Source organism: Chiloscyllium plagiosum, unplaced genomic scaffold, assembly GCF_037043375.1.
Source record: "Chiloscyllium plagiosum isolate Xiang-an unplaced genomic scaffold, Cpla_swu_hap1 HiC_scaffold_32, whole genome shotgun sequence".
In the NCBI taxonomy this organism is placed as follows: domain Eukaryota; kingdom Metazoa; phylum Chordata; class Chondrichthyes; order Orectolobiformes; family Hemiscylliidae; genus Chiloscyllium; species Chiloscyllium plagiosum.
The window spans coordinates 49,375,759-49,396,125 of NW_028270170.1; the positions used below are offsets into that span (position 1 = coordinate 49,375,759).

At 42.6% G+C, this 20,367-nt stretch overlaps 1 protein-coding gene across 2 annotated transcripts in view; it reads left to right on the forward strand.

The window, feature by feature from the left end:
• Positions 1 to 20,367, forward strand: part of LOC122539648 (solute carrier family 15 member 2-like) — a 213,708-nt gene that overhangs the window by 106,440 nt on the left and 86,901 nt on the right. For both annotated transcript variants that reach the window (XM_087977989.1, XM_087977990.1), the window contains exons 3-7: positions 5,851 to 5,903; positions 8,614 to 8,695; positions 14,120 to 14,261; positions 15,631 to 15,717; positions 19,905 to 20,004. In XM_087977989.1, the coding sequence (XP_087834115.1) occupies positions 5,851 to 5,903; positions 8,614 to 8,695; positions 14,120 to 14,261; positions 15,631 to 15,717; positions 19,905 to 20,004 (464 nt within the window). The remainder of the gene's footprint in view (positions 1 to 5,850; positions 5,904 to 8,613; positions 8,696 to 14,119; positions 14,262 to 15,630; positions 15,718 to 19,904; positions 20,005 to 20,367) is intronic.

The window sequence follows — 20,367 nt, forward strand, 5'->3', positions numbered from 1 at the left end:
CAAAGTCATGAGGAGCATGGATAGGATAAATAGACAGAGGCTTTTCCTTGGGGTGGGCTGAGTTCAGAACTAGAGGGCATAGGTTTAGGGTGAGAGGGGAAAGATTTAAAAGGGACCTCAGAAGCAACTTTTCAATGCAGAGGGTGATGCATATAGGGAATGAGCTGCCAGAGGAAGTGGTGGAAGCTGGTACAATTACAACATTTAAAAGGCATCTGGATTGGTATATGAATAGGAAGGGTTTAGAAGGACATGGGCCAAATGTTGGCAAATGGAACTAGATTAATTTAGGATATCTGATCCACATGGATGAGTTGGATGAGTGTCTATTTCTGTGCTGTACTCTATGACCTGGCCAACAGAGTGCTGAGAAACCAGAAAGTGACTTTGGTCTTCCACCATTCTATGAACTACCTACTTTGTGCATCCATTGGGCAAAGCAGACATTGGGGGACAATTAACAATCCTTAACCAATTTGGCTGGACTTTGGGGGAGCCACTTTGGAGAGATCTGAATCCATTGAGCTAACCTTATAAAACTCACAGGAAATGAAGTTGCATTTTGCTGGTAAACAGGTTGCCTTGCCAGATTTCATTGATTACCTGATCTGATATCTGGAAACATCTAAACTCAACCCATTTCTGATTCCAGTGGTGCCATTTCTTTTGATATTGTATATAATGTAATATGCCCAACTTCCTAAGTCTGTATCTTGTGTTTTAACTTAATGTGAATTATTTATAAATGCTCCATTTACTGGTTCTCTTTTATCTGCCTACCTTGTGCTGAAAACTTTTGTCAAACCTGATTGACTCTGTCTGATCATACTATGATGACCCATGTTCATTACTGAGGTTTTCTTAACAGTAGATTCCTGTGACCATTCTAGAATGTATGGATTCAGCAGCTACCTCTTTTAGAACTCTAAGATCCTGGCTTCTTTTCTATCTTTTCAACACTCAGTTACTTGTCATTGTGGAGAAGGCAGGACCTTCATGGTAACTTCAGTTAATGTGGGAATTGAACCCATGCTGTTGGCATCACTTCACTTTGCAAATCAACTGACCAGCCAACTCAGGTTAAACCCATCACCAGATATCTTTCTCTCAAGTGAGAGAGCAGCCCTCGGGGGCTATGCAAACACTGTTATTGTAGTTCTGTCATGCTCTGTTTGAAATCCACCTGAACAGGTAGGCAGGTCTCATTTTAATGTCCTATCTGGAATATAACTCCCCTGGCAGTGCAGCACTCTCTCAGCACTACACTGGTGTGTCAGCAGAGATTTTGTATTCAAATATCTACAGACAGCCTTGAGCCTTTAATTAATTTTATTGCATTCAGACTATGAACTGAGACTGGTGATGCCACAACACTGTGTTTTGACATGGTAATATAATGATTTTCCAAAACTCACTAGATTCTAGAATGGTTCTGGTGGAGTCTACTATTAAACAAGTTTCAGTTACGCACTTGGAAAAGTATAGTATTATTAGACAGAGTCAAAATGATTTTACAGAAGGGAAATTGTGCTTCATACATTCTTCAGAATTTCCAAAATAGTATTTTGTAAAGTGCCAGATAAAAAGTTAATAGACTTGAACAATGAGGAGATGAATGACCAGGTTTTTTTATTAATGATGCTGGTTAAGGATAAATATTGTAACCACTCAGGAAACTCTGCTGCTCTTCTTCAATTAGTGCACTAGGATATTTTACAACCATCCAAACGGGTAATGTGGGCCTTGTTTAAATAGCTCATAAGAATGACAACACCTCATACACTGCAGCACTCTCAGTTCCACACTGGAGTGTGAGCCGAGATTATATACCCAAGTCTCTGGTGTGTAATTTGAACCGACAATTCTCTGAAGGACAGGAGAGAGTCTGAGACATGGCTGACACTACCCTTGTATACAGTGGACATGATTTATATTATAGAGCTGCACTGTGAAGGCACCGACCAATCCTAGGAGGGCTGAAACCACAGGCCTCCCCAGGAATAAAGGTTATTGATTCAGTCTCTTTATTCTGGCCAACATAGCCCAGCAAGATGATCTCAGTAATATTAGCACTGACGATAGCTCCACAGTCAGAACACTACTATCACAAGCAGGAGTCTACAAATCATTATATCACTTGCCAAGACAGTTAGTGTGGCATCACCAGTCTCAGTTTACAGACTGAATGCAATAAAATGATTTAAAGATTCTGGGTTGAAGTCGCTCTGAAAAATTTGAATATGACATTTGAGATTACGCACTAATTCAGTATGGAGGGATTGCCACACCATCAAGACAGCGATATTTTGGATAGGACACCAGTTGAGCTTCCATCCCCATATTGTGATAGATTCGAAGCAGACCTCCACAACTACAAGTAATCAGTTATAGAAATGATACTGAAGAAAGCAACAGGAATGATTGAGGAGTGACAGGGTTTGCATTATGAGGAGCAATTATGTAAATTTAGACACCTTCTGACAGGAAAGGGCAAGGGTGAGAGGTGATACAGCTGCTGTTTCTAAGATTCTGAAATCCTGCATTTTGCAGACCATGGCAAACAATTTCACCTTTTCAGGAACAGTGTGTGATGATGCTGTCACTTTAAAAGGGTTATTTTCTCCTTTTTTTTACAAGAGAGGTAGTAAAGGCAGAGGTGCCGAGGAGTCTAGCGAGTAACAGCTAACCAGTGGAAGGAGAGTGGCCAACTCTCCTAGTTCACGTTTTTCTAGCTTGTTTTTAACTGTAGTAGCCACAAGATGTGAGAGCCCAGGGGAGATGCAAGCTTCAGTAAAGGATTCCTCTGATTTTCTCTGAAATCTCTCTGTCGATGTTGTTCCCTCCTGCCTGTAAAAATCTGTGTTTGAATTTACCTTTTTTAGTTAGGGGTGTGTTTATAGGATGTAACTGGATTGGAACAGTTAATTAGTGATAGTCATTGTATCGGGTGGGTAAAAACAATGACTGCAGATGCTGGAAACCAGATTCTGGAGTAGAGTGGAGCTGGAAAAGCACAGCAGTTCAGACAGCATCTAAGGAGCAGGAAAATCGACGTTTTGGGCAAAAGCCCTTCATCAGGATAGTTACTGTATCGGGTTGGTTAAGTTTTCTGATAGTTAAATTATTCTAAATTCCAACTTCTTTTGTTCGTGTTTCAACTGTAATGTTTAAATAAATTGTGTTTTACTTTAATCCGAGTGGTTTGACCCATTGCATCACACCTGGAATTTCCAATTCACATCTACCTTTAACATAAGGAAATGTTAGGGGCTGGGCTACCTTCTTAAAATATCTTGAGGGGGTGTGGCCTGGCCCATAACAAGTGGAAACAAAACAAATGGCCTAAACTTGAAGGGATTCAGGGGATTTCATAACAAATTTGTTAATATATTTATTGAGTAAGTGGCCACTCTGCAGGGCGGGTTGCCCAAGGAGATGAAGGCAACAATTGGTATCAACTGCAGAGTACAAAGGTATCTTTTAGGAAGACCGTGCTGGGATATGTGAGTGATTTAAAATGTGACATATGGTAAATGTAAAATACTTAAAAACAGAGCGTAGTACAGGCCCTTCGGCCCTCGATATTGCGCCAACCTGTGGAACCAATCTGAAGCCCATCTAATCTACATTATCCCATTCTCATCCACATGCCTATCGAATGACCATTTAAATGTCCTTAACGTTGGAGTCTACTACTATTGCAGACAGTGTGTTCCACATCCTGACTACTATCTGAGTAAAGAAACTACCTCTGATATCTGTCCTGTATCTATCAACCATCAGTATAAAGCTATGTCCCCTCAGGCTAGCCGTCACCATCTGAGGAAAAAGGCTCTCACTGTCCACCCTATCTAACCCTCTGATTATCTTATATGTCTCAATCAAGTCACCTCACAACCTTCTTCTTCTGACAAAACAGCCTTAAGTCCCTCAGCCTTTCCTCATAAGACCTTAGCTCCATGCCAGGCAACATCCCAGTAAATCTCCTCTGAACCCTTTCCAAAGCTTCCACATCCTTCCTATAATGCCGCAACCAGAACTTTACTCAATTCTCCAAGTGCGGCCGTACCAGAGTTTTGTACAGCTTCAGCATGACCTCTTAGTTCCAAAACTCAATCTCTCTACCAATAAAAACTAACACACTGTATGCCTTCTTATAAACCCTATCAACCTGTGTGACAGCTTGAGAGGAACAGGTGGATTTGAACGTTACAAGCCCCTCCCAGCACTGGGTTTATACTCCCCTCATGTCTGGCCCTGTTGTAGACCCATTGCTAGAGATTGATTGTTTGGATTAGTCAATAAACTATCAGCATGGAACAAAATGAATTGCATGGATTTTGGACACCTGTCATTTAGCAATTCCTATATTCAGCTGTCCAAAAGCCCTGGTAGACCCAAAACTCTGTGGGTACTTAGGAGTACTTTGAGCATTTCGAGGCAACACAGCTTAGAAAGGATCTGTTGGCCAATGAGAGAGTATAGTATAGATTTATCTGAAAAACACCTGGACTCAAGGGAGTAATTCTAAAGTGACATTACACAGCAGGTGAACATGAGTTAGGATCTGGTGTAGGCCACTCAGCGCCTTAAACCTTGACCATCATTCATTAAGATTTTAGCTGATCAGATAACCTCACATTCGTAACTGAAGGCTGGGGTTGTATTCCTCGAAATTGGAAAGTTAGTGTTATAGAAGTTTACAAACTATTAAGGAGAACAGCTAGGATGGAGTGAGAGAGAACAAGAGAAAGAGAGATACTTCCTATGCCACCAGGAGCATGGAGGAGTGAAATTAAGAAACAATTCTACAGGGAAAAGGTAGACGCTCTTCTGCAAATGTGCATGAATGCTTGATCCAACCGCAAGTGGGAAACCTTCTCAGAGATTTTTGTTAATCAAAGGTAAAATTGTACAATGGAGGGGTATATGGGGTTAGGTTGAAGGTCAGCAATAACCTCACTGAAGGGCAGATCAGACTGAGGGGAGTTAAACACCTTACTCCTGTTCCTTTCTTCCACAGTTTGATTAACCTTTGGGCAAAATGTTTCATATTCCTAATTTTAATTTGGTTGTTACACATGAAAATTCCTAACTGATCCTTGAAATTTTAGATTAGATTACATTACAGTGTGGAAACAGGCCCTTCGGCCCAACAAGTCCACACCGCCCCGCCGAAGCGAAACCCACCCATACCCCTACATTTACCCCTTACCTAACACTACGGGCAATTTAGCATGGCCAATTCACCTGACCTGCACATCTTTGGACTGTGGGAGGAAACCGGAGCACCCGGAGGAAACTCACACAGACACGGGGAGAACATGCAAACTCCACACAGTCAGTCGCCTGAGGCGGGAGTTGAACCCGGGTCTCTGGCGCTGTGAGGCAGCAGTGCTAACCACTGTGCCACCGTGCCGCCCACCATTTTGGGAATGACAATTAAAACAAAACTTTGGATTTCCAAATCTGGCGTTGTCCTAATTACACAATGTTCTTTTTTAGTCAGAGAGTCATAGTGATATACAGCACGGAAACAGACCCTTGGGTCCAACTCATTCTTGCCGACCAGATATCCCAAACCAATCTAGTCCCACCTGCCAGCACCCGGCCCATATCCCTCTACACCCTTCCTATTCATATACCCATCCAGATGCCTTTTAAATGTTGCAATTGTACTAGCCTCCACCACTTCCTCTGGCACCTTAATGTTTTTCTAAACATTGATCATTTTGTGAGGTTATTTGTTCATTCGCTAGTAAATCTCAAGACCATTAAAAGGAAGCTGCACAAACATCGTAATCTCTTGTTGACCTGAAATCTACTTGTGCTTTATGTGTCTTGTTTCAGATTCCAAGCCAGAGTTACCCAAAGTGAGTGGACGAGCCTGGGGCAGACTACTGGTGAGTCTGGCTTTCTTGTTCTGAGTGGGGTAAGCAGTTAGTGAACTGCTGATTAGCTGCTGGTGAATTGCATATTAACTGCTGTTGGGCTGCTGGTGAATTGCATATTAACTGCTGGTAGTTAGTTGCTGGAGAATTGCTGATTACCTGACTTTCTTGCTGTATGAGTCTAGTACGAGGGGTTAAGTTCATTAGCATAAATGGGATTGGATCCTCACTTTAGAGGGAAATGTAATTGTTAGCAGGGCTATCCAATAAGAGGGTAATTTCACTTTAGCGATTTGTAACTGTTTGCTCTTTAAAATGTAACCCCTCCTTCTAGGACATGACTCTTATGGTAGATTAGTGTCCATCTGACTGGACAGTTTCAAACACATGGTCATTCTATAATGTGTACCTCTAGCTATTTGATCATAGAAATTCTCACAGTTGAGCCCAATCCTGTCTTCATGAAACATTCACAAACTGTATACTCATCAGGATCAGGGACATGAGGTAGTCACCCTGTCCACAGTCTAGTTAATGAGGCCCAATGTGACATCCCTACTGGATTTGAGTGAAGTTGAGGTCAGATTGAGCTGTGATAACCCAGCACAATGAAACATTCAGTGTCTAGGTCAGTGATCTGCAAACTCACACATGGTCTTTATTTAACTGTGGGGCTAGAAAGCTGATCCTTTTTAGGATCTCAAATAATTATTTTAACAAAAAGAAGTCACTTTTAAATGTTGTTTTATTTGTTCATGAGATGTGAGCTTCTCTGTCTAGGCTAGCATTTATTGCCCATCCCTAATTGCCCAGAGGACAGGTAAGAACCAACCATATTGCTTTTGGTCTGAAGTTATATATAGGCCAGACCAGATAAGGACAACAAGTTTCCTTCATGAAAGGGACATCAATGAACCAGATGGATTTTTACATCCATTGACAGTAGGTTCATGGTTGCCATTAGACTAGATTTTTGTTCAAAATGTTTATTGAATTCAAATTCCACCACCTGCCATTGGCAGGATTTGAGCCCATTATCCCCAGAACATTGCTTTGGTGTGTTAGTTCAGTGAGGTTATATACTCCACTATCTTCCCAGTTAGAGTCATATAGTCATAGAGATGTTTGGCACAGGAACAGACCCTTTGGTCCAGCACGTCCATGCTAACCAGATATCTAGAGTCATAGAGTCACAGAGATGTACAGCATGGAAACAGACTCTTCAGTCCAACTCATCCATGCCAACCAGATATTCTAACCTAATCTAGTCCCATTTGCCAGCACTTGGCCCATATCCCTATTCATATACTCATCCAGATACCTTTCAAATGCTGCAATTGTACCAGCCTCCACTACGTCCTCTGGCAGCTTATTCCATACACGTACCACCCTTTGCGTGAAAATGTTGCTTAGGTCCCTTTTAGATCTTTCCCCTCACCCTAAACCTGCCCCCCACCTCAGGGGAAAGACCTTGTCTACTTACCCTATCCATGCCCCTCATGATTTTATAAACATCTATAAGGTCACCTCTCAGCCTCCGACACTCCAGGGAAAACAGCCCCAGCCTGTTCAGCCTCTCCCTATAGCTCAAACCCTCCAACCCTGGCAACATCCTTTACTGAACCCTTTCAAGTTTCATAACATCTTTCTGATAGGAGGGAGACCAGAATTGTACACAATAATCCAAAAGTGGCCTAACCAACATCCTGTGCAGCCAAACATGACCTGCCAACTTCTATACTCAACACTCTGACAAACAAATGCCTTCTTAACTCTCCTATCTACCTGCGACTCTACTTTCAAGGAATTGACCTGCCTGAATGTATGGCTACACCCATGATGTGGCTACAGGTAATGCTTTTGAATGAAGGAGCAATTGTTATAGCTGTGACCATTATTGTTTCTATATAGTTGTATGGGCTAATAGAAGTTTTCGTCCTTGTGGTGCTGTGGATATCATCTCTGCCTCTGGGTTTGAGTCTCACTCCAGGGCATGGTAGTTCAGGAAACTAGAAATCTTTCCAACACATGCCATAAGTAGTTAGTAAGTGGTGGGAATTTTACGTTAGCCGTGGGATGGGAGGGAAACTGGTGAATCTATCATCACTATCCATTGCTCCAGGTTGTAACTCATGTGTAAAGGTGCTACTTAGACTCCCTGAAGAATTTGCATCACATTAGAAGCTTATTACTGAAAGCACATGAATCAGTAGCCAAAAAAAACTGTCTTGGTTGTATGCATCCTTAGTTAAAGTTTGTTTGGAAGATGATTTTACGAGCAAAATTATTGTTCAAAATGTCAGAAAATGTTATAATTCAGAAATTAATTTCTTCGTTTTTTTTTCCTACTTCTTCGATATGATATACTCAATATTTATTAGACATACAAATGCTGCCAGTGAAAAATATTTGACTAGACAGCTTACATTTTCATCTTGTCACACTCCATGGCTTTTATTTCAATTGTTTCTTTTAAATGTCTCTTGACAAAAATTGTTTCCCAACCATTGGCCTTTTCTGACCTGGGGATGATTCTGGTGCAGTAGCAAGGACAATGAATCCCTTTATCCAGCCAGAATTAGGTGTTTTCAGGCCAACAGGAGAGAACACTGGGAAACAAGGGTGCATCCTGAAAGGGTTCCACTTCGGAATAGTCTTCATCCAAACCACATCAAATGTTGGTTCCTGACGTTGATTTAATTGTTCATTATTATTTTTTCAGAAACTCTGTGACTTGTCTAATGCTGCTGTCTTCATCGTGATCACTGAATTCTTTGAAAAAATCACCTACTTTGGGGTGCGAGGTAAAGGAAATTTTCTTAAGTATCTGGGATTACAGTTTGTTCCCGACATACCATCGAGGTTAGGGATGCTGGAGGTCTTCTCGAAATAACGTGGAATCAGAGGGTTATTCCATAACCACTTCATTTGAGGTTTTTATTAACTAGGGGTCGGAAATGTTTTAAATAAATACCCAGAGATTGGTGGCTCATTCCCTACACATCTCACTATAGACTTCTCGATCGCAACCTGTGTGGGCTTTGTACCACCAGCAGGGTTGAGGAAGTGACGAAGTGGGAGGCAGAGGCTGTGGGAGCCCTCAGTATTCACTGTGGAATCTGTGAAGGCCATGCCACCATGTCAAACACAGGCAAAGCTATTGACCTCCATTCTGAGGTACTCGGTGGGGGTTTCAGTCTCCTTCACCGCTACTGACCCAACTGGCTGAGCCCTGAAGGACCATTCAGCTAGATTGGGCTGGTGACATGTAATGTTAGAATCGGCAAGAGAAAATAAAAACTGAAAGAATTGCAGATGCTGTAAATCAGAAACAAAATCACAAATTTCTGGAAAAGCTCAGCAGGTCTGGCAGCATCTGTGGAGAGAAATCAGAGTTAATGTTTCAGGTCAAATGACCTTTCGTTAAAACTGAAGAAATACCTACTTAACCCTGTCCTTACCAATCCTTTTATCACATCTGTCAATGACAACATTAGTTGGAGTGACCACTGCCCAATCCCTGTGAAGTTGAAGTTCCAACTTTGCACTGAGGATATGTTGTGTGGCACTGCCACTTTGTGAAGTGGGTTAGATTCAGAATAGAACAAACCCAAATAGGCAGACAAAACACGTCCAGAAACCCTAACCACTCTCCTCTACATCAAAGACATCTCAGGAATGACTGCCAGACTACTCAGACCCCTTGGCATCTTGGTAGCCCACAAACCCACTAACACACTAAAACAGCAGCTAATGAACTTGAAAGCCCCTATACAGACAATGAACAAATCTAATGTCATTTACAAAATACTGTGCAAGGACTGTAACAAACACTACATTGGACAAACAGGATACATGAACATCAACTAGCCACGAAAAGACATGACCCTCTCTCACTAGTATCCTCACATACAGATAAGGAAGGACACCACTTCGACTGCGACAACACATCCATCCTAGGACAAGCCAAACAAAGACACACATGAGAATTCCTAGAGGCATGGCATTCCAACTGGAACTCTATCAACAAACACATCAAGTTAGACCCCATCTACCACCCCCTGAGAAAAGGAACAGGAAGTGACTTCACCACAAGAAATAACATCACCAACCCAAAGAAACCCAAACATATAAATAGAAAGCGGGAATGTTCGGCATTGCTTTGCATGAGGTCCACTGAAGATGTTACCTAGTAAGGTAACGAAACATCTGGAAATGAACCTTTCAGCTCATCGAGCAAAACTACGTCCAAAACTCAGAACAGATTTAGCAGCTCAAAACTGGACGGTCAAGAGAGGCATCAGCAGTAGCAGAATTGTGTTTAACCATAATCTGTGTCAACGTACCTGGCAGACCATGCACTCTAGGAGAAAGTGAGGACTGCAGATGCTGGAGATCAGAGCTGAAAATGTGTTGCTGGAAGAGCGCAGCAGGTCAGGCAGCATCCAAGGAGCAGGAGAATCGACGTTTCGGGCATGAGCCCTTCTTCAGGAATCCTCATTCCTGAAGAAGGGATCATGCCCGAAACGTCGATTCTCCTGCTCCTTGGATGCTGTCCTTCCTGCGCTTTTCCAGCAATATATTTTCAGATCATGCACTCTGCCATTACCATCAAGCCAGGAAATCAGTCCTGATACAATGAAAAGAGCAGGAGGTCATGAACTGGAAGAAAAAAATGAGGTGTCAACCAATGAAGTTGCAACAGAGGACTCCTCATGTGTCAAACAGTGGAAACTGCATGCCATGGACAGAGGTATCCAATCCCACAAGCAGTGGATGAACTCAAAGCTCTGAAGTCCTGCCATTCTGCAATGTGGAATAATAATGGACAGTTTCCATCTGCGGTTTCTGTGGCCTCAATATTCAGGCTCTGTTTTTGCAGGTTATACTAATGAGATTCAGATGAAGGGAGCTGGTAAAGAGGTTAACAAACGATACAAAAATTGATCCTGTGGTTGACAACAGCATTCTCTCTTCGAGGCCACAAAGTAGTTTGGGGTGTCCATGTGTGAGACTGGCATGCAGGCACACTGTCCTCTGGTTCTGGAAGTCACTGCAGCACATGGGCATCAGGGGTCCAGCAGCAGCAGGAACAATTTGAGGGAATGTAGGTTGGCAGAGGATATGCCAAGAGAATGAGGATATTGCAGAAAGATACAGATGGTATTGTCGGGTGGGCAGAGAAATGAAAAATGTAATTTAATTCAGAGTAGTATGATGCAGTGTGCAACAAGGAATGGGAATGCACAATGAATGAGAAGATATGAATAATGAGGTGGAACAAAAGGACCTTTGAGTGTACATCTGCAGTACTTTAAAGGTTACCTTTCAGGGGTAATAAGTCGGCTAAGAAGGCACTCACTTTACTTTATGAGCCAAGAGATACATTAGAAGGTCAGGGAGACTATGCTGGATCGCTGTGTAATGCTGGCTAGACCACAGCTTGAGTCGAGAGTGTGGTGCTGGAAAAGCACAGCAGGTCAGGCAGCATCCAAGGAGCAGGAGAAGCAACATTTTGGGCAAGAGCATTTCCTGATGAGGGGCTTATGCCCAAAACATCAACTCTCCTGCTCCTCAGATGCTGCCTGACCTGCTGTGCTTTTCCAGCACCACACTCTCGACTCTGAGCTCCAGGATTCGCAGTCCTCACTTTGTCCTCGACCACACCTTGGGTCTTCTTTACTGTTCTGGTCACACATTACAGGAAAAATTACAGGAGAGGCTGCAGAGAGGATTTATAAGAATTTTCTGAGGACTTGAAAACTTTAACTATTGGCAAAAATGGATAAACTACAATTGTTTTCCTTTGAAAGGAGAAGGCTGAATGGCTGACTTGGTTAAGGTGGATGAAATTTTGAGGAGCTTGGATAGATTATCACAAGAACCACAAAATCCCTACAGTGTGGAAAAAGGCCCTTCGGCCCAACAAGTCCATGCTGACCCCCCAAAGAGTAACCCACTCAGACCCATTCCCCTACTCTATATTTACCCCTGACTAATGCACCTATCTAACACAACCCTGAACACTATGGCCACTTCACCTGACCCTGCACACCTTTGGTTTGTGGGAGGAAACCAGAGCACCTGGAGGAAACCCACGCAGACACGAGGAGAACGTGCAAACTCTACCCAGACAGACAGTAGCCCGAGGCTGGAATCAAGCCCAGGTCCCTGGTTCTGTGAGGCAGCAGTGCTAACTACTGAGCCACTGTAGCCGCCCCAATATGTATTAGCAACGGGGCCAAAAATCAGGAAACATAGATTTAAAGCAGATTGTAGATGAAAAAAAACTTTTATATTCAAGAGGGACCTGGGATTCTCGGGTTGGTAGAGGCAGAAACTTTTATTGCATTTAAAAGGTGCTCAGATATCTACTTGATCAGTACCTTTCAGCCTATGGAACTCGTTCAGGAAGGTGGCTTAATCTCGGTAGCTCTTTGTTGACTGACACAGACAGTATGGCATTAACGACCTGACTATTACAACACATAATGAGACCATTATGCTTCAGTGTGTGCACCAGTAAACACAGACCTACCCACTTGAGCTCAAACTGGAAGCTCACATTTTCGATGATTTCTATGAAGACCGGACAAGAGCACGTGAGAAGAGAAAGTGAGGACTGCAGATACTGGAGAATAAGAGTCAAAAAGTGTGGCGCTGGAAAAACATAGCAGATCAGGCAGCATCCGAAGAACAGGAGAGTCGATGTTTCGGGCATAAGCCCTTCATCGACTCTCCTGCTCCTCCGATGTTGCCTGATCTGCTGCGCTATTCCAGCGCCACACTCCAAGATCACATCAGAGACTAGGAATTCTGAATTGAGCAACTAACCAAGGCTATCTATCTTTCTGCACAGTGTAAGTTATGGATGTGATGGAATATTGTCCATTTGCCTGAATGAATGCAGCTTCAACAACATCAAGAAGCTTGACACCATCTTGGACAAAATTGCTCACTCCATCCTGCCCCCCCTCACCATTAAACGTTCATGCTGTTGACCACTTGTGTTTAGTGGCAGCAGCACGTACCATCTACAAGATGCTCTGCAGCAAACCACCACGGACTCTCTAACAGCATCTTCCAAATCCCCAACCGCTACCATTCAGAAGGACAAGGGAAGCAGATACATGGGAACATCATCACCTGTAAACTCCTCTCCAAATCTCACACCACCCTGGGACTGTGTTAATAGCTTATTTATTGATGTCAAGTCTCTGGCATGAAATTTGAACTCATAATTTCTAACTCTAAAGCAAGAGTGCTAACAATTGAGTCACAAGAGCATAGAGTATTGAGTACAGGAGTTGGGAGGTTATGTTGCAGCTGTACAGGATATTGGTTAGGGTTGAAACTTTATTGCTGGAACAGCACAGCAGGTCAGGCAGCATCCAGGGAACAGGAGATTCGACGTTTCGGGCACAGGCCCTTCTTCAGGAAAGGCCCTTCTTCTTCGGCCTGTGCCCGAAACGTCGAATCTCCTGTTCCCTGGATGCTGCCTGACCTGCTGTGCTGTTCCAGCAATAAAGTTTCAACTTTGATCTCCAGCATCTGCAGACTCACTTTCTCCTCAGGATATTGGTTAGGCCACTGTTGGAATATTGTGTGCAATTCTGGTCTCCTTCCTATTGGAAGGATATTGTGAAACTTGAAAGGGTTCAGAAAAGATTTACAAGGATGTTGTCAGGGTTGAAGGATTTGAGCTACAGGGAGAGGCTGAACAGGCTGAGGCTGTTTTCTCTGGAGTGTCAGAGGCTGAGGGGGTGACCTGATAGGGGTTTATGAAATCATAAGGGGCATGGATAGGATAAATAGATGAGCTCTTTTCCCTGGGGTGGGGGAGTCCAGAACTGGAGGGCATAGGTTTTAACGGGGAAAGATTTTAACGGACCTAAAGAGGCAACCTTTTCACGCAGAGGGTGGTGGAATGAACTGCCAGAGGAAGTGGTGGAGGCTGGTACAATTACAACATTTAAAAGACATCTGGATGGGTATGTGAATAGGAAGGGTTTGGAGGGATATGGACCAAGTGCTGGCAAATGGGACTAGATTACTGGTCAGCATGGATGAGTTGGACCAACGGGTCTGTTTCTGTGCTGTATATTTCTATGACTCAATAACTGCAAAGTAATGAATTTACAAATTGATTTGTTCAAGGCAATTTTGTTCAGCCAGCTCAGTAATTGTTATCCATGAATGCTCATTGCTACCTGCTCGTTTTGTTTCAGCTATCCTGGTGCTGTATTTTACAAAAGCACTCATCCTATCTGAGAGCAAGGCTACTTCCCTTTTTCATGTCTTCATCTTCCTCTCCACATCCTTCACCATTGTGGGAGCTTTCCTCTCAGACTTCTGTTTTGGGCGATACAGGTATGAACTGCAGAACTCTTCCAACCAGAGCTAAGGCTGGATGGAGGTTCTTTCATTCTTTCTTGTAGAGAATTTGAAGATGATCTCTTTGAGTTTCAAAGATGATTATAAGAGTAGCTGGAGTAGATTGAGAGAAACGGCTCCGTCGTGTGAGAGGAGACAAAAACTCAAAATGATCATTCAAGTTGACATCAGAAAGATCATCTTCACACAAAGCATAATTGAATTTTGAATTTATCCAAAGATGTGTTAAAACTGGGGAATGAATTGGAAATTGCAAATTTAAGATTGATAGATTTTTGTTAAATGGAATATCAAAGCTAATGGAAATATTTGGGCTAATTTTGGGAAATAGAGATTGTTCATTTACAGTAGTGAATGTTTGAGGGAGATTTAATTGGGATGGTTATTGTGGAAAGATCATCCAATACTCTGAGAATTACCAGGAGGCGCAGAAAATCCTTCACAAAGTTAAATCATTATTTGCAAAGAAAAGCTGTGACAATCAGAAAATAGCTTCCCAACTGCCCACCCCTTCTTGGATTCTCTGCAGTTTATAGTTCCCGCATTTACCTGATAGCATTAGTGTAACCAATCATACTAGCTTGCTTTGTCTTTCTAAACTAATCATCTTCTGCGACACCAGTCGACTACTTTACACTTAACCTATCACATAACACCACCATTGTCTTTAGCATTAGCTCATCTATCAGTGATTTAACTAGCCTATCATAGTGTATTACCATTATCTGTTACTGGAGCGCTGTAACATGATCCTGTGCATATATTACGCCACTAAGTTACCTATATAACTACCAAATTAGCTTCCAAATATTCCATATGATCACATTATGAAGATTTTGATGAACTAAACAAGGAAAAACTATTGGCTATGTGAGAGAGAGTGTCCCAGTTTTAGGATAATTGACTATAAAAGGGGAGAGAATAGGAGGTTTTCTTTGCATTTATATATACATCAGATAAGTAATTGAAATTAATAACCTTTACAGGGCTATAGGGCAAAAAGTGGCTGAAGTCACATTTATAAGATAGGTCAATAAGAAAGCCAACTCCTGGCCAAATAATCTCCTTCTATGTTGTCAGATTCTAAACTTTATGGCAAAGATTATACTTTTCTCATTCCAGGTTTTTTTTAATGGTGAAACTCAGTCACCAGATTGCTAGTCTAGCAACAATACGACTGTCATCACTTCCTTGTATGCTACAGAATTCTATGATTCTGTTTATATCACAGAGCCACCGAAGTCTGGTTAGCATAAAGGGATTATTTGCCATTTGAGTAGATACTATTTTCAAGTTGGTTCTGTGTCTGTGATTCAACCCACGTCTTGTCAACCTTGAATTACAGGAGTATCCTCATGCTTTCTGTGGTGTACCTTATTGGTACTATTGTTTTGTCAGCGACTGCGATACCCGGAGAGATGGGACAGTCTGTGTGAGTATAAGAAATTTTCTTGAGTGTGCCTGGGATGGGGAACAAGGCCAGAGTGACCAACAGTGATCCTTCATTTCATTTCACCATTTACATTTCATTCTCACCCTCCTTGGCCTTAATCTCACCCTTTTCATCTGGGGTTAATGAGTCAGGAATGAGCTCAGAATGGGGTCAGCGGCTTCATCATCCCATTAAGCCCAACAATGCAGGCTGTGCCACTTTGAAAGGGGCATACTGCCAGCTGCCCAGATTTCCCACACTGTTTCAGGTGCTGTGACCCTTTTGATTTGAAAATCTGGCTTTGAAGGTGTAAATAGAGTCAGACACTGACTTTGCAAGAGTACAGGGCATTGTGGATTCAGATCAACTTCAACTATCCAAATGTAAATGTTGAATTAGATTTCGGGTCTTAGGGTGAGTTGTTAGGGTGCACAAAAGTAAGTCCTTCGCCTCCACCATGCTCCCTTTGGTTGTAGTGCCTCCCCCCTGATCCCAGTTCATTACCATGTTGCTGGTAGCTCTCGCCTGAGTTCACTACAGGATGTGGCATGCTACTTGTTTGACACCCTGTGTTTTGCCCAGTCAATATTGTGAGAAACAAAAGCTCACTCGCTTTAATAATTTCAGTCCGAGACCAAAAATCTGAAACAGTGTCGTTTATTTGTACACTTGCAAGTGGGTGCCATGTCTAATGCCAGGTAAGGCAATGACAAATGCACATCAAATCCAACAAACTCTCGAAATTTATACAGTTTGAATCCCCATATTTTTCCTTATTTCATTGTTTGCCCCCCTCCTCCGCTTACGTCATTCATTTCCTTAAGACTGCTCCCATAACTTCTGTTTATCCGGCCTTGTCAGTGACAAATGTCTATCTCTGCCTCCCCCATAAAGTTGTTTGACGTCATCCCATCCTTTGCTTACCATTATCTGCTCCCTCCATCTGCGCTGCCCCTCACAGCATCTTATCACTAAGCCCTTTTAATTGGGGTTTGTTCCTGTGTCTCTGTACAAGTGGGGAAACAGATGTTTATAAGGGCCTCTTTTCACAGCATTTTATCTAGTGCCTGTATTTCTACCATTTTTCTGTAATCACGTCTCATGCTAACATACCATTTTGTAACGGATTATATATTTCCTCATTCTTGCTAAGTCAGCTCTCATCCGAAACAATCCCAAACTAATGTGAATTCATTTACTCTGTATCAGAACTTATAATTTGCAGAAATAACATTAATTCACCTATATCCCACAATATAAAGAAAATGGAAGTGCCCAACTGGTGAGGACCATTGTATTGGCCAAGCAACTATTAACCACCCTGCCCCACCCCCAACCTGAATTTTCCTTAGACCCTGGGACCTGGCAGAGGGAGCCTGGATGTTCACAGGCCTGTGGACCTGCTCTTGGTGTGAGCTGACAGAAGGGAACCTCGTTGATATGTGTTGGAATTGTTCTCAGCTTCGAGTCTTTGCTGAGCAGAGAATGGAGGTTGGCTATTATGGGATATGGCTGCACACCCCAAACATTCACCAGATTGCCTGAAGGAAGAAGCTAGCAAGGGGGCGGGGGAGTAAAAGGAGGTGAAACTCTTTAACCGGATTTTTCTAGATCCCAGCCTCTCTCATGCTAAATGCCTTGGATGTGGAATGAACACAATTTGGCTGAACTCTAACCTGGAGCCCTGTCACTCACTGAAACCATAATAGGAGTAAACTTTCAATCACCTTCTAAAGAATGTCAGTCAGGTCTCGTAAGTATCCATTGGCACTGGCAAACTGAGAATGACTGACCAGTGTTGTGTGTTCTGTCTTACCCTGCTCCTGGGCTTTGCATGTTATTCAGATAATCTAGTCATCTTTCACCGGGATGGTTTGGTGGGCAATTTGACCCCCACCATTTCCCTGCAGGTCTGTCCAGTGATTTGGGTTTTGCCTCAGGCAGCTTAACTTTACCTGATGAGGCAATGCTTTTGTTATCCCTGCTAATTTACAAAATCCAATGTGCATAACATGATATTAAAAGATGCAACAGATGTTTATTGCAGCTGGCTAATATATGCAGAGCATATATTCACTGAGACAAGTGTTTGGGCTGGTATTAAGCTATTCATTATAGCAGAAGCGTATATTTTTAGTAGTCTGTCATGCTTCAAGAGGTTAGAATTAAGATTCCACCTGAGAGCTTTATAGTGAGGTCGTAGGTTGTTCACCAAGCTGATGTGTTTTTCTGCAGATATTTTGTCACCTCGTTAGATGACATCGTCAGTGCCCCTGGTGAAGCATTGGTGCTCTGTCCCACCTGGTATTTATCTGTCACTGTTTTCTGGTACCTCTGGTTTTGTATCTGAGTGGTTTGTATGTGGGGTCTAGTTCAATGTGTTTATTGATTGAGTTCTGATTGGTGTGCCTAACTTCAAGGAATTCCTGACATGTCTCTGTTTGGTCTGTGCTAAGATGGTTACATTATTCCAGTTGAATTTGTGTCCTTCACTGTCTGCATGGGTGGAAATGAGAGAGTTCTGATCATGTCTGGCAGTGGTGAGCTGATGTTAGTGCTCACGGGTAGTCAGTTTTTTTCCTCTTTGTCCTACGTCGTGTTTTTCACAGTCCATACAGGCTATCTTGCTCGTCCTGTTGAATGTGGTCTCGGGTCTTTAACCTTAGTGATGCGCTGGTGAAAAAAGTGTTTACTCGTTTGTAGGCCATAAGATTCCTAGGGGTCTGAATAGTTGGGTAGTTATCTCTGACGTCCCTGATGTATGGTATGGTCACTACCATGTCTGGTTGTGTAGTTCTTTCTTCTTTAGGTTTGTTGCATAAGTACTGGAGGATAGGGCTCTTGGGATACCTGTTATTTAAATCCCTTGAATAGGTGCCGCTGTTCTGCCTTCTGAAGCTCTGGGTTGCTGCAGTGTGTCCATTTAAATAGTGTCCTAATGCAGCTTTGTTTGTGGATGCTGAGGTGGTTGCTGTTATAATTCAGTATCTGGTCTGTATGAGTGTTCCTTCCTGTACATACTGGACTGGAGTTCCCCGATAGGTGTGTATTCCACAAAGCCATCCAGGAAGTGGAGTCTGCTGCTGTTCTCCTCCTCTTTAGTGAATTTTATAGTCTCAAGTCACATGCTCTGATGCTTTGATATCACATGCCCAGCTCTTAAAGACATACTGACATACTGTGTGTCTTAAAGGTGTACTGACCGTGAGATATAATACAACATCCAGTACTGAACGAAGGATCTCTGAACAGAGTTTGGAGGGTTGGGTTAATGGACAATGGAAATTCCATGATGGCCACTGCAGAAATTGTTAAGGACTTTTGAGGAGAGGTTTGTAATCTTGGATAGTTTTTTCTGGCATCTGATATCTGTTATGAGACTCTGTCTCTTGGTTTGGAAAAGTGATTGATACTTGATATTCTTGTCCAAAAGCAAAGACTGGCAGTCCACCAGAGCCTGTGGTGGTTTCCAGTGATGCACAAGGGTTGACCTTAATGCTACCGTTCTGCACAGGTTGGTATTGTTGTGGGTGTGTCCAGCTGGTGAAAGGGCAATGGGGGAAGGTATCAGATAGTGTACCTGTCCTCCACTACCTTAAGTGCCCTCAGGGTTGCCAACCCTTAGCAGACAGGTACTTACTTTATATGAAAGATTTGTGCTTGATGCCAATACTATTGGCATTGCAATCCCATTTTAAAATAGCAGAAATCACACACTGGGTTGAACTGGATAACAGGAGTTGACAGGAGACAGAAGAAGGGGCAAAGAAGGCCTCAATGAGTATTAATGTTAACTTTCTGCAGCTGGGCTGCTGATCTGCCTTTGTCTCTCCTTCTCATTGCAGCAGCCTTTGTTCAAACTCTTGCCATCTCCAATGCTCACTTCATGTCAGTGGACAGTCTCAAGTACCTTTAAACTCCCAACCTGTTGCTGGTCCTGTTTACCACAATGATGTTCCATCATTTCCTGATGGGGTACAGTGCTGCTTAATGGGGATGAGGACCAGTTTTGAAATTCACCTTAACCTCCCGCTGAACTCTCTGTATCATATATTTAATAAAATTGGCCCTAGCCTACTGCACTGTCTATCCATGTCACATCAGTATGTATCAATATATCAGTGTACCAATGCCCCTACATCACGTCTACTCAGTAATCACTGACTGGACTCTCTTTCTGATTGTAGGGTGGGTGCCTATACTGGGCTGTTCCTCATTTCCCTGGGTTCCGGTGGAATCAGATCCAGTATGTCACCCTTTGGTGCTGATCAGATTGGTGGGAAAGAGGTAAGTATATTGATTCTGTGTTTTTGAGAATGGCTTGGAATGGCATTGATACTTTTAAGTGAAAACTAGATGAAAGAGAGAGGAATGAGAAGATTTACTGATTAAATAGGAAGCAGCTTGTGCAAAGCATTTGTACCAACATGGACCAGATGGGCCAAATGGCCTATTTCTTTGTTGTAAATTATATCAAATTATATGTAATAAGCCGTTTTATTGTATAAAACATCCAACAGTGTGGAGAAAAAAATCAGCCTGTTGTTAATATAAGGAAAGGTTGACACACTGTACCTCACCGCATTGTTCAGAAGTATCACGGTGTTCACATAAATCATTCCTAAAGGAGCTGGGAATCAAACTGATGCA